This window comes from Micropterus salmoides, unplaced genomic scaffold (genome assembly GCF_014851395.1).
Source record: "Micropterus salmoides isolate LMB-PRFRI ecotype aquatic unplaced genomic scaffold, ASM1485139v1 Ms_hic_scaffold_3, whole genome shotgun sequence".
Lineage (NCBI taxonomy): Eukaryota > Metazoa > Chordata > Actinopteri > Centrarchiformes > Centrarchidae > Micropterus > Micropterus salmoides.
Window position 1 is genome coordinate 27,691,657 of NW_024042261.1, and position 14,264 is coordinate 27,705,920.

General features: G+C 40.0%; 1 protein-coding gene across 5 annotated transcripts in view; it reads left to right on the forward strand.

The window, feature by feature from the left end:
- Positions 1–14,264, forward strand: part of igsf9ba (immunoglobulin superfamily, member 9Ba) — an 87,862-nt gene that overhangs the window by 52,393 nt on the left and 21,205 nt on the right. For all 5 annotated transcript variants that reach the window (XM_038693944.1, XM_038693946.1, XM_038693945.1 and 2 more), the window contains 8 exons: positions 771–922; positions 4,585–4,702; positions 7,092–7,233; positions 8,750–8,895; positions 10,537–10,679; positions 12,586–12,726; positions 12,819–12,938; positions 13,072–13,222. In XM_038693944.1, the coding sequence (XP_038549872.1) occupies positions 771–922; positions 4,585–4,702; positions 7,092–7,233; positions 8,750–8,895; positions 10,537–10,679; positions 12,586–12,726; positions 12,819–12,938; positions 13,072–13,222 (1,113 nt within the window). The remainder of the gene's footprint in view (positions 1–770; positions 923–4,584; positions 4,703–7,091; positions 7,234–8,749; positions 8,896–10,536; positions 10,680–12,585; positions 12,727–12,818; positions 12,939–13,071; positions 13,223–14,264) is intronic.

Sequence of the window (14,264 nt, forward strand, 5' to 3'; positions counted from 1 at the left end):
AGCTGGATGACAAGCTGGACTGGACAGAAAATATGGACATTCTCCACAGGAAAGGGCAGAGCCATCTGTACTTCCTGAGAAGGCTGGGGTCCTTCCACAACTGCAAAAAACTGCTGCAGATGTTTTACCAGTTTGTGGTGGCCAGTGTCCTCTTTTATGCTGTAGTTTGCTGGGGAGGAAGCAGCAAGAGAGATGCCGGTTGACTGGACAGACTAGTAAGGAGAGCTGGCTCAGTGGTGGGCTCAGAGCTGGACTCTCTGGTGACAGTGGCAGAAAGAAGAACCCTGGACAAACTGCTGTCCATACTGGACAACGCCCACCACCCTCTGCACAACACCTTCATCGGGCAGAGGAGTGTGTTCAGTGGCAGACTGCTGTCCCAGCCCAGCTCCAACAACAGACTTAAAAACTCTTTCGTCCCCCTGGCCATCAGACTGTACAACAGCTCCTAGCCATGGCAGGGAGGACAGTAGACAAAATCTGTACTCTTTACATCCATCTGCACTCCATTTGCACTGTTTACTGTTATTTTACTGTGGCTACTGTGTTAAAAGTTATTTTAATTTTAATTTAATTTTAATATAGGTTTAATGTATGTTTCGTATGCTACTGGATACTTGAATTTCCCTCGGGATAAATAAAGTATCTATCTATCTATCTATCTCTCTATCTATCTGTACAGAATCCAGAAATCCCAAACTGAAGACATCACCAGACAGTTTAATGACTGATGTTTTTACATTTTATGACACAATTTTCTTTCTCCACAGCCCCACCTTCATTTACAGCAACGCCGCCACAGTATGTGGAGGCGAAGGAAGGGGGAAGCACTCTGCTTAGCTGCTCTGCCCAGGGAAATCCAAAACCAATGATCAGCTGGCTGAGGGAGGGGGAGGAGCTCGCAACCAACGCCAAGTATTCAGTAAGAATGATAATGAATAATGAGCATAATTCAGATTTATGATTGTGTACAAATATAGAAGCAGGGTTTGTGCACAGATGGTGTCATCCACTGAGCCCATCTGTACTGGAAGTATGTTATGGGCTGTATCAGTTTGTTTTGTTGTTGTGCTGCAAAGAAAAAAAAATCACACTTTTTATGAGAAGATCTCTGTCAAGGGCTTCAGTCTAATAGTTGTGGTGCTGGGCTTTAGTTGATGATATGACAAAGGCCAAAAAACAAAAAAATGTGCTGTAGTGAGTTAACAGGTAAGAATACACTCTCAATTTGAGTATGTATTTGAGTATCTGTAAAAGTTGCAGACCTTTGACTGATTAATGATTGTAGCGGCAAGACTGTCAGTCAGGCTCTTCTCGCTTCTCGGTAAAAATGAACTCCACCTCGAATCACTATAACAAAGTTAAGAACAGCTACTGGCATCACACCTCACATTTTTGTGGCCCCTTTGTTGTCTGGTGATGCGTGATATTTATTCCTGTGGATAAATTCCCAAAAGAATGATTTCATGACAAGATATTTCTGGCATAGCCTTGGTGTGGTTTGATAGCAGCAAAATGTCTGAGCTACTTAAAACGTCAACAGTAAACATCAGGTTTGTGTTGTTGCTTGCACAGAATCAAAGACTGATAACTGGAGGGAGTACTTAAATTCAACAAGTTCTCATAGGTACTCGGGCGATTGTCAGGAGCCATTCTTGCAACATTAGGAATTAGAAGTAGGCAAGGGAGGTCAAGGTAAATTAAATCACAGCAGCTCATTACAAAATGAACTGCTGGAATGCTTTGAACATGTTGAACAGGTTGTTGATTATGCATAACAAGTACAGGAGCATTGAAGGGCATTTTATATACTGCTTGAAATTGTTTTTGGAAAGTATTGAAAGGTGGATGCCTCCTTCCTTTTTATGCATGCCTTCACATTCTCATATGTCAGTGAGACTGCAGTCTGCTGCAGGCGCTATCAACTCTTTACAGCTGTCTGTGTGATACAGGAAGTGACAGGCGCAGACATGAGTGTCTGTTAAGGGGCCTATTCCTCTTTCTCTTTCATTTTACCCTTTTTCCTCCACCGTCTTTCCCTCCAGTCAGTTCTTTTTAACACCATTCCCTCAGTAAACGATCATTCTGATGCATTATTAATCTCCTTCTTCTGCATCAATATTACATTAGTCCTAATATGAATGTTACACAAAAAATGAAAATTGTTAGTGAGAGCAAAACGGCACACATATCTAACTTCACCGTTAAATAAAAGGCAGTGCATTTATCAGCGTTCTTCATCCATTTGGCTGTTTCAAGTATATGCTCAAGTGAAAACATCAAACTTGGGTAAGCTCCTTCTTGTGGTGAAAAGAGAGGAAGCGAGCATGAGGGTATATTTGCTCACCCACATGCTCAGATCCATGGAGACGTCATGGAGAAAGGCAGGAATTTGACAGACAGGGTTAGAGAGTTCCTCCTCCAACCTTGTTCTCCTCTCTTTACTTTACTTTATTACTTTACTTATTTGCACAGGGGAAAAAAAGAACCACCAACAAAGATACTAAACAAAACAGTTGTGCAGGAGAGGACAGAAACCTAGGGTGGGATTGTAAGGGTCTTCTCCAAAGTTCACTCAAATCACAAGCAAAAAAAAGCTAGCAGGATAACAACAGCAGATTCCTGCTGTTTCAGAGCCTAATATCAGTCTCTCTGGATGTGTCAGTGAAGTGCATGTGACAGAAATTGAGATTCTGCCTTCATCTCATGCCTCACCTTATCTACTGCCTCTTCTTTCTTCTCCCCCTTTTCCCCTCATCTGCAGCTGACTTCCTCCCCCATATCCTCCTTTTTCTTTAATCTTCTCTCCCTCACCTTGGATTGAGTCCAGCACAGAAAGTATTGGAATGGACTGATGACCATTACATATCATCAGATCCTGTTAACTTTACTGTTGTAAGCAGTCTGCTACAATCACTACAGCATGTGCTGTCTGTTCTGTAGGAGTGTAATGATTTGATCCAGGGATATATTCAGTGCTACATAACATCCCAGGATTAAAAAAGAGGTGTTCAGACAGAATGTGAGGTGAATTCTAAAGGAGGCGTGATTGCACACAAAGTTAATGGTAATTTGCAAAATGATAGACACAAATTCGCCCAGGCTGTATGGGTAAGTTGAAACAAAAAAAAATGTATTTTACAAAAAGCAATGTAGTTGTGGGACAGGAAGTTGTCTTTAGCCTACCTGCTGTGGAAACTTGTTTGTAAGGCGGAAGATCATTATTGTACTTTCTGGAACCCCTGGCCTCCAGGATAACAGACAGAAACAAAAATAAAGGGATACTTGGCCCAATGTCATGTAAACTGTTGGAAAAAGTGCAGGTTGCTTATTTATTCATGTTTGCTAATGAGCGTTGACACAGGAACGTGATTTGTTCATTCCCATGAGGCGAAAATCCACTTTGCCTTCTGTCTGAACACAGCTATTCCATTTTGCCTTTACAGCTCTACATTTATGAATTGTATAAAAGAGTCAACAGCAATCAAATACATGATATTTCAGCGAGAGGCTTTTATTTTTAAACCATAACATGAGCCGCAAGTGACAGCTCAGTAAAAGTTACTGGTTTGTGAAGGAGGCTGAACAGAAAATCTGCCAAATCAGCCAGACTGTAGTTAGCACAAGCATTTAATTGAGACAATTTTAATCAGTTTTAATCGCTTCCAACTTTTTAAATCGATACAAATGGCTTCCCAAGCCTGAATCAGTGCCTCACAACACATCAGTGTTTAGTTTACACTTCTAGGTCTCAACACACCACACGTCATATGTTACAGCAGTGATGCACCAAGTGTTATCTTGTGATAGACAATCTGAGCTATGATGATTCCGTTTGCCAACAAAAGACTGACAGAAGTTAAATGTTGCTTGGGCTGATATACTAGTAGCATCTCTTGGCTATAAAACATTTGAAAGACGAAAGATGAATAGGAATAATTCTGCAGGCATAGCAGATTCCCCCCTCAGCTGCATGAATGGACAGACTACAGCTGTGTGTGACTTGAATGGACACAGCCTCTCGCAACCTGTTGCATAATTTATAAGGGTGTTTCTATTAGGTTTGGTTAATGTGTTTCTTCACCACTTATTGGTTCTCATCAGTGGCTGCACACAGGAACACGCAGCAATACTGAGTTAGACGTTTCCAAGGTTACAAGATGCAGGAATCAGAACTGGAGTTAATTAAAGCATGACCCATTCAAGATTTTTAAGTGTTTGATGTATGTTCTTTAGAGATGACTCTGATCAAAACTTACGTAGTATACTAAGTATATACTAACTATATAGTTTATATAAACTATTTTAATAAGTGTCTACTTGTTTAAAAGCCATTTTTCAAGCAAAAATTCCTTTTACAGTTCTATCTCCTCATATTGCCGCTTTTCCTTGTTTTAAATGACAGCGGCTGTCGCCTGGACAAAACTATTGAAAGATGCCATTGTGGGCTCGGGGACATTTCCCACTATTTTCTATCATTTGACAGACCAAGCAATTAAGTGATTATTCAAGAAAACAAAATGATGACGCTGTCACATTATTTTAATGTTTTGCGTCATCCATTTCTGCTGCGTGTAACCACAGGTACATGATGGCAGTCTAACAATCCTTGGCATCACTAGAGATGACAGAGGAGCGTACACATGCCGAGCCTACAGTGACCAGGGAGAAGTGCTCCACACCACCCGTCTGCTGGTTCAAGGTACTGTATCCTTACATTAAGCACGCTGTAGTGTAGCAAGACTGCTAGATGTAAGAGTTTATTCGTAAGTGTTGTTGACAAATATATTTGCACTAGATTATGAAATGAAAAAACATGTTTCCAACCCTTTTTACCTGCGGCCAAATATTGCATTTGCATTGCTTCTCTCTGGTATGCTGATGTGTGTAACATACCTTCTGAGTCGGTGTCAGTCAGTCAATAGCTCAGTCTGGGGCTTCTGTGTATTCATGCTCTTGTGCACAGCCATGTGTGCAACAGGATCTGTCTGTGAGGACGTCACTGTCAGTCTCCAGTCCATTAACCAGGCTCTCTACTAGACACAGATCAGATAGATGGTTGCGATGCCAGCTACTACTTCTCTCAGTCTCCTGATACAGCAGCGCGGGAGGCGAGTTAGTAGTGTGTATTTAACAAGTAGAGTTAACTTAAGGTCTGTTTTAATGCTTGACTTGTGTAGTAATTACTACACTACACTTACTCTCGTCTTTGTTCGCAGTATAGTAAATGTACAGTATGTGTACACTCACTGCAAACACACATTAAAAAATCATTGTGTTGTAACCAAGTGAACAGTGTAACCGCTGGTGCATGTGATGCAACTGCATTAAGTCTGCAGGCCTCCAATGGACCTGCCAATACTACCGTACCTGTTCTTTCAACCACAACACACTGCAGCAGCGGTGGTTCAAGTGTGGACTTCTTGCTTTCCATGTGAGAGGCAAAACAGGACAATACTACCTGTACATTCAGCTTCTGCATAGAAAAACACCTGATACTATAAAGCACACAATACAAGAGCCCTGAAATTAAAACTATGAACATTTACTGTGATACATTTGTTAACTGCAGTTGCCATATAGTCATACCGTTGTAGCTATCACTTAATATTTCTTTGTGTATTGGACTAGCGTAGGCCAATCCCAACTGAGACACAGAGGGATAACATTTCAGTTATAAGACTTTTGAATAATTCAACCCATAAAAGTAGTTTTTATTGTAGAGTTGTCCACCCCTATTCACAGAGCTCTCACCTGCCAAATATCTCAGCCACGGCAATAGTCTTGTTAACCTCTGACATATAAATACCAGAATGACTCTACATGCACACAAAACGTGTCACGTTGCACCTCATAAAACCGTATTTTAATGTATGAAACACTTTTAGCAAATCTACAGTTAGTTTGCGGTAAGAAAACCACAAAAATGAAGTGTACTGGAGTTGAGTTTGGTTGCATATTGGCATGAAAGGCGCTGTGAAATAAAATGCGGGGTATGATTAGGACTCATACCCAGAGCAATAACAAGCAGATATCTGAGGAGTCATGATTCTCACTCCCGTGATCTGTTTTTAATTGTTATGCGAGACGCCTGCACAGTGCCGTGAGTAGTCCCACCTGATGCATAAAGCTGCGCATGCTGAGAGGAAAATAACCAGAAGGCTTGTATCTGGGCCCACTCATAAAAGACAGCTTACCTTTCATGGCTTCTACTGTTTTATTGAGAGTTAAGAACAAACCTAGAGTACCTCAGGAGATGAAAAGGTTACAATGTGAAGCATGCATAAGTGTCAACACTGACTACTATTAAGGTTACAATAGCTGCCTGCTCACTGTATTTTACACCAGACTGTGTTGATATATTGTAAATAATAGACAGTGTGTGCTGTTTCTCACCCTGAGAGTAGGCCTGCATATGATTTCTTTATGATTTAATGCTACTTTTCATCCCTTTAATGGTCTTCTCTACTATTTGACAGATATCTGTTAGTTGTGATATCTGGTTGTAAATAATGAGTTGTACTTAACTTGAGGCAGCCATCTCTGGTACTTGGTTAAAGAATGTCAGGGCTAAAAATATCCCGGGGTGCACTGTGATTTTCAAAAGAAAAGCTCAATACATTAGAGTAGTAATCATCGATAGAATCAAATCTAATGTCATTTCATTGTAAATTTGTTTAATTTTTCTGACATTTTTAATGTGTTAAATAAAAGTATAATTAGTGATTAGGTAAATCCAAGATGATACTTGAAGCTCCTCCTTCAACTCCACTGAGCTTTTTAGTGCCTTTCAGTTCATTGTTTTGATTTTACGACCCACAACCTTACTGTTTTGGTTCATCACTTGTGAAAGGTGCTACATAAATAAAGTTTACTTACTTACGTACTCACCACCCTCAGACGCATGCAGGCAGTGCAGTGTTTGTGCATGTGTAATTAGGCAACTGTTTGCTAACAAATAGATGATGATATGTCCGTTTTGTGTCCCCCCCTCCCAAAAATTGCATCTTTAAATAGTTAAAATAGTAGACTGTTCTGTCACAGGTGCACAACACAAGATGCACTAAATCACTTGCGTCTTTTTCTCTCAGGGCCTCCATACATCGTCTCTCCACCAGAAAACGTCACTGTAAACATATCCCAGAATGCACTCTTCACCTGCCAAGCGGAGGCATATCCTGGCAACCTGACCTACACCTGGTACTGGGAAGAGGATAACGTCTACTTCAAGAAGTAAAGTTATGATCGAGTTCATGTCTGTGCTGTAGCTGCAGTAACTCTCTGTCTGGAAACATGTTAGTTAAGCACTTGAGTGAGGTTATGACTTAAAGGCCCTTTCTCAGAGGCATTTAAATCACCACCTTGCAGGCTGCATAAGGCTTTTACCCCGAAGCTTTTGGTGTGTGTGTGTGAGTGTGTGAGTGAGTGAGTGTGTGTGTGTGCGCCGGTGACCTGTCCTACTGCGGCCCTAGAGACAGTAAGCGAGGGCCTGGCGGGGGGTCTGTCTGGACAGTGCCAGCCGAGTTAGTGTGCTCTGATGACAATATCACATGACTTAGGCCTTGTGTCATCATATGCCTCTCATGCAGTGATGAGCTGAAGCGTAGCCAGTACCTCTGCGGGCTCCCAGAGCAGGTCTTTAGAGCCTGAGAGGGTTTTTTTTAGTGACAGACAGAACAAATGGGAAGGAAGAACAAGTGAATAGGACTTTGACTTGCAGTGAAAACTTTTTTTTCACAGAGGAAGTGAACTGAAGTGTCCAGTCCAATTTTAAACAGCTTTCATGGCATTAATCTTTTTTTCTTTTCTTTTCTTTTTTTTTTTTTTTTACAATTCACTTGCTATAACTAGTTATTACTATGGCACTAGTAGTTTAAGAATTAGTAACTTATCTCATGTAGTTCACACATTGTAAAACAAATATTTGCGTATATAAGTATAGGAATGTATGTATTGTATTTAGCTTTTGTAAGGTCATCTCTCTAATTTCTTTCATTTTTTCTTTTTTATATTCAAATAGTTCTTTATCTGCTATTTTATACCTCTCTGTTTATGTGCTACTCTAACATGTTAATTTTGTCAATCAATAAAGTCTTATTGTATTTTGTATCTATAATAATAATAATAATAATAATAATAATACAATGTATTTATATAGCTTTTCAAGATTCTCAAAGACAAAGCTTCAAAAAAGATCATAAATAACTAAAAACACATCAAAGGCATGCATCTTATTTTCTTATGTTTTAACTAATGGGTTTTTACATTGTGTATAAACCATTATATAATGCATATTAATGGCTTTTAACTGATCTGTAAACCTTTGTTAATGATTTACTAGCTATTAATAAAGCCAGTAGTTAATAAGTAGTATAAATCCTTAATAAAAGGGGGTGATATTAGAAACCATTTTTTGAAAGACATATTGAGCTTCAATTCTGTTGCATTATGAAATGTTTAATTATGTCACTGTGTGGACAAGGACAGCAGCTCCATCATTAATGTGTTTCAATTCTAAACGGTGTCAAGAGGCTGTACCATTTGGCGATTATGGCAATTAGCAGATTTATTTGAATCTCCCTGCTCTGTACTGTCTGTTCTTTGGATCCCTCTCAGAGCCAGCTGCTGTTTGACTCTCTGCTGCTCTCCTATGGCGTCTTGGTGTAATTCAGCAAGAAAGAAAAAAATAGTGTGTGCCTTGTCCTGTTGGTGTAACACGGTCTGACAAAACGTCTCTGTCTTTTTGCAGTGATCTGAAGCTCCGAGTGCGCATTCTCATCGACGGCACCCTTATCATCTTCCGGGTCAAGCCGGAGGATGCTGGGAAATACACCTGCAGTCCGAGCAACAGCCTCGGTATCTCGCCCTCGGCGTCAGCCTACCTGACTGTTCAGTGTGAGTGTTACCGGGGCAACAAAGTGGAGGGGGAGGGGCGGGGAGATGGTACAGCGAGCTGTGTGAGAAGAAGGGAACAGCAGCAGCATTATGGAGGCTGCTTGTGTTGGAGGCTGCTGTATTATTTGGCAGCGCTGCTCTGCCGCTGTAACACAAAGTAACCTTCTTGAATTACAAGGTCAGATGTGACAAAGAGGGAGCACAGTTCGCCCCCTTGTCCTTTTGACTGAGCCTCTTTGACCATTTTCATATTCTGAGTGGATTTTAATCATAGAATCCTTATCTATTCCCACTGCAGCTTCATTCCTGTGCACAAAGATGGGGACAGGCTCGTCCTTAGACTCCATTTTTCCTCGTGTCTTTTGAATCTAGCGCCCCCCCCCAATGAAGTGGTGACCTTCCTTTTCCATCAGCTCTGACCGATGAGAGAGAAATGCCACTCATAGGCATCTGATGTTTCATCGTCGGCCCTTGTGTGTTGCTAATTTGCTCCCAAGTTGCTGCTGGTCATTGATTACTGTGCTACAGTATGAGAGAGAGCCGGGGGATTTGCAGCACTGCAGGCACTGATTTCAACACTGGCCTCAAATACAGCAGACTATGATTAAACCAGTGTCCTGTACGCTTCATGCAAAACATTCTCTAGGCCTGGATTCATCAAGCATCTCAGAATCACTAAAAGGAATTGTGCTGAAAGTTAACCTAGAAATATTAAAAAGTGTAAATGCAGAAAATAGCACCACTTTTTATGTGTATAGGCAAATAACTTCATTAAATCTCATTAAAATTATTAAATATTCTATTTAGACTGTAAGAAAACATTGGCAAGCCCCTCCTCTGGCTTTAAGAATAAATGGAGTTTAAAAGTAAATTTAAATAGTGAGTCATTTGACTATACTACAGCCAACACCACATCCTCTTACAGCCTATAATAATGCCTGGCTAGCCTAATCTTCTCTTCTCCTAAATCCCCTTTCAACTGCATCTCTTTAATGTTCCTACAAGCAAAGAAAAAGTATTATTATTTCTGTAACGTCACCCAGTCTTGGGAAGTGCCCATAGTGAAATAAACATATCTCTGAAATAATATAGCCCTGCTATTATTTTAAAGAAAATAAATAATATTTTGCTAGTTTATAGGCCATATATTCTACCTGTTGTAATTAAGTAGAGATATACTTCATTTTGCAGGTGATATAGTCCCTTGTTCTTGTGCATTGTGGCAAAAAAATGCAATGAAAGTTTGATTTATGACTGTTAAATTTTTTTATTTCTGTTGCACAAGCCGTTTTTTCCATGTTCCAAAAAAAACCACATTTCTGACAGGAGATCATGTGTTCTGCTCTGCATCCTGCTCAATATCCGTTTAAAAAATTATTGTCAAAATGATTGTTTAATAAGCTTATTGTGGTCAAGGGTTCCCAAAACATCTCTCCTCTCGCAGAATATCTCTGCCTGAACGCCATTTGAACACAGGTTAGGACACCTCTGCAGAGATAGGAGATAAGCAGATAAAATGCTTTTACTTCTAGTCCTTTTGAAATGATTTTCTTTGCACATTATATTATGTCAAACAAATGACTCTGGCATCATTTATTATGTATCCAGCATCCCTAACACTGACCTTTCCTTCATGTCCAGACCCTGCCCGAGTGATCAACATGCCCCCGGTCATCTACGTCCCACGGAAACTGCCAGGCATCATCCGCTGCCCGGTGGACGCCAACCCACCTGTGACATCAGTGAAGTGGGAGAAAGATGGCTATCCTCTCAGAGTGGAGAAGGTTAGTTGGCCTCGGGGCTTCGTTTAGCCTCCCCTCTGTGTTACACCACTGCTACATTTACCTTGGATAAAACCAAACAGTATTTGGTTACACTTTATCCGGATAGTCCATCTACAGATAGTTTATAGAGTATTTCTAGGTTTGGTTAGGTTTAGGCGAAAAAAACATCTTGGTTAGTGTATGTTAAGGAATTATCATATACTCTATTGATAATCTGTTAAACAACTACACACAAAGTAAAACAGGTGAAATGGTACAAATACTGGGACTATCAAAATAAAATGTTACAAAATTTAATGTAAATGTTATTGGAGTTAGTAAATTGGTCCTAATTTCACAATAGGTACTGTATGACTGTTGTGATATATTTGGTGCATCAGCAGATAGAAAGGTGGCTCAGCCCAGCCTCACAGTAGATGTGATCAGATTTATGATGATGATAAAACTTTAGCAGATTTAACAGAAAATTCAGATTATAAAGGGGCATGCTGCTGCCTGAATGTGTCTAGCTTAAATTCCGCTAGTTTAATCTATTAACACTTCTCTTTTGTGGGAGGTTGAACAGCTAAATGAAAGAAAATGAAACGGAGCATTTTTGATTAATAGACCCGTGTGAACGTAAAAATATTTATTACGTTGTTAGACCGCCAGACAGCTTTGAAGGTAAGGACACTGCAACTTTTTTAAGTAGTAGTTTTATACTCTTCTGTGTGTTTTACTTGGATTACTGATATGACAGGAATTTTGAAAATGGTGGAAAAGCTGAGCGTCCAATCTCTAAACACATATATTGTTCATATTCATCAACCTGTGACGGTTCTACGCAATGCTAGCATCATGCAGGCAGAACAGTGGGCGTTAAAAGTTTTAAACAAACCTTTTCCTTTGTCAGTGGTGTAAAGTGCTGTACTTGAATACATTTCTGAGGTACTTGTACTTTACTTCAGTAATTCCATCATATGCTACTTTATTCTTCTACTCAACTACATTTATCTGACAACTAGTTACTTGTAAGATTTTCATCAGCTTGTGGCAAACAATGTCTTTTCAGATGTCTATGGGTTGTTAGCTGTTCCACCAAAGACATATTTCCCTTCTAAACTTCTCAGATGGTTTCATTTAAAAATATCTTTGTGGCCCAAAGAGGTAAAATTATCTACTATTTCACAAAAAAATTAACATTAGAGAAAAAGTCCTAAAAATGAATAAAAAAATTTGTGTAGCAGAAGTGTTTTTTCTTCTTTCCTCTTCCATTAATCATCTTATGACCCCTCAGATATATCTTGTGACACTTTGGATGGGCCCCACCCCCAGGTTGGGAACCACTAGAGCTGGAAATAGCTCCACCTCGGCCAGCTACAACAGTAAAAGGCTACTTACACATTAATGCAACAATATTAACATTAAAATAATGTCATCTATAATAACATGTCACTCATAGGGGTTGTGTTCTTCGGAACAAGTACTTTTAATTTTGATACTTTAAGTACATTTTGATGGTAATACTTTTGTACTTTTACTCAAGTATGATTTTTAAGACTTACTTGTAATTAAGTCTTTTTAATTAATTGACTGTCCTGTGCTCATTCACAGATATGTGTAAAGAAAGCAGTCATATTCAAACTTTGCCAGTGCCACTTGGATACAGTATATCTCTGCTTATCTCTATCTGTTTCTCTATCTAATCTGCTGTCAGTGAGGTAGTATTTTTGCGCTTCTGTCAAGGGCTGGATCTCAGACAAGCTCGCCTGCATCGCATAAGCATTCACTTCTCATTCACCTGATTTAAATGGATTTATTGTGGATTTTTGTTTTCTTGTGCAGTTCAAAAACATTTAGACGGGACCCTGACAGTTCAGGACAAACCCTGAAATCAAGCATATCAGATGCCCCCTTTATCTTGTAGTACCCCGGTTGGAGCCTGATGCCAGATGGAAGTATCCGGGTGGCAGAGGCCACTGAAGACTCCCTGGGCACCTACACCTGTGTGCCTTACAACGCCCTGGGTACCATGGGCATGTCCCCCCCTGCCACTTTGGTGCTAAAGGTACATTGCTGCTCATGTTTGCGTCTGCTGTTCATTTTCTGCAGACTGATTTGTACCGGAGGTCTGCATGATGGTCTGTTGTGTTTCTCTAGGATCCCCCTTACTTTAATGTGAGGCCTGGGGGGGAGTACCGTCAGGAGGCTGGGAGAGAGCTAGTTATCCCTTGTGCTGCTTCTGGAGACCCTGATATACCAACCATCACCTGGAGAAAGGTGCATTAGACAAACATAACTATAACAAATACGTTATAAATCATCTTCTGCACTTGTTTTTACTTATGTGCTGAAATATTTGTTTGCTCACCACTATTTAACCATGTTGCTGTAATTTCCATTTCCATTGAAGGTGGGGAAGCCAAGCAAGAGTAAGCACAACATCCTACCCAGTGGCAGCTTACAGTTTCTGTCCCTCAGCAAGGAGGACCATGGAGAATGGGAGTGTGTAGCCACCAATGTGGTCACGAGCATCACTGCCAGCACGCGTATCCTAGTCATCGGTACAAACAATCTGCACAGTGCTCTCAGCTCACCAGAGCTTGCTCATGGTTATTTTGAGTTCATTGTGATCCCACCTTTCCATGTGGTTTGAGTGATTTGTATTACCTCATCCCTCAAACACCTTGCCTCTACTCAATTTCCCCTTGGGCAGCATTAAAATTTCATTAGATCTTATCTGTAATAGCTTAATTTAAAGCCTGAATCTGTAACTACAGTGTGGTATCCACCTCTCTGCTAAAACACTGTCGCTACCGCCTTTGTTGAGTTAGTGGACGAAGGACATCTTTGTACTCCTTAATTGATTGACTGAAGTGACGACAAAGCCAAGCATGGTTATGAAGTTTAAATAGGGCTATGAAGGTCCACATGCACAAAGGATTGTTAGTTAAATTATCTGTGTTTAAAAGTTGTGGTACAACAAGCTCTCAAACTGAACATTGTAGAAAGCCTCATTTAATACCTGAAATGCAAATTGAAGCGAACTTTGTGCATATGGTGCCTTTGCCTTTAAGTGGCCTTTGTAACTGCTGTGTTCTCTGATACAAATTGCGATTGTAGCAGTGATTATGCCCCTTGCTTCCTTAAGTTGTAGCGATGTCTTTAACACAGTAATAGCAGCCATTTTGAGTAGATAAAATGCCTTGCACAAAGTTCTAACACAGCCTCACTGAACTGGCAGAAAAATCTTATTGACTTGTGATTATTATGGTGAATAATACAAATCATGTTAAGTATACATCTGCATAGCAATGACAGGCACACAAGTCTGTTTAGTATCAAATATTCAACCCCTGTAGGCTAGAAAGATGGATTTGTATATAGTATATGTTTCAGATGTATGAAAATTAGGACCAATTTTATTATATTTTTGCACAGGGAAGAGTACTACTTGTGACTTGATATGTGTTAAAAACAAGTTCTTACTACAATAGTGTCTTATTGAAGAACTTGTGTGTATCTTTAGGTGTGTGAAGGAATAGTTATTAGACATTTTGGGAAATTCACTTGTTTGAGTTGGATGAGAAGACTGATGCCACTCTC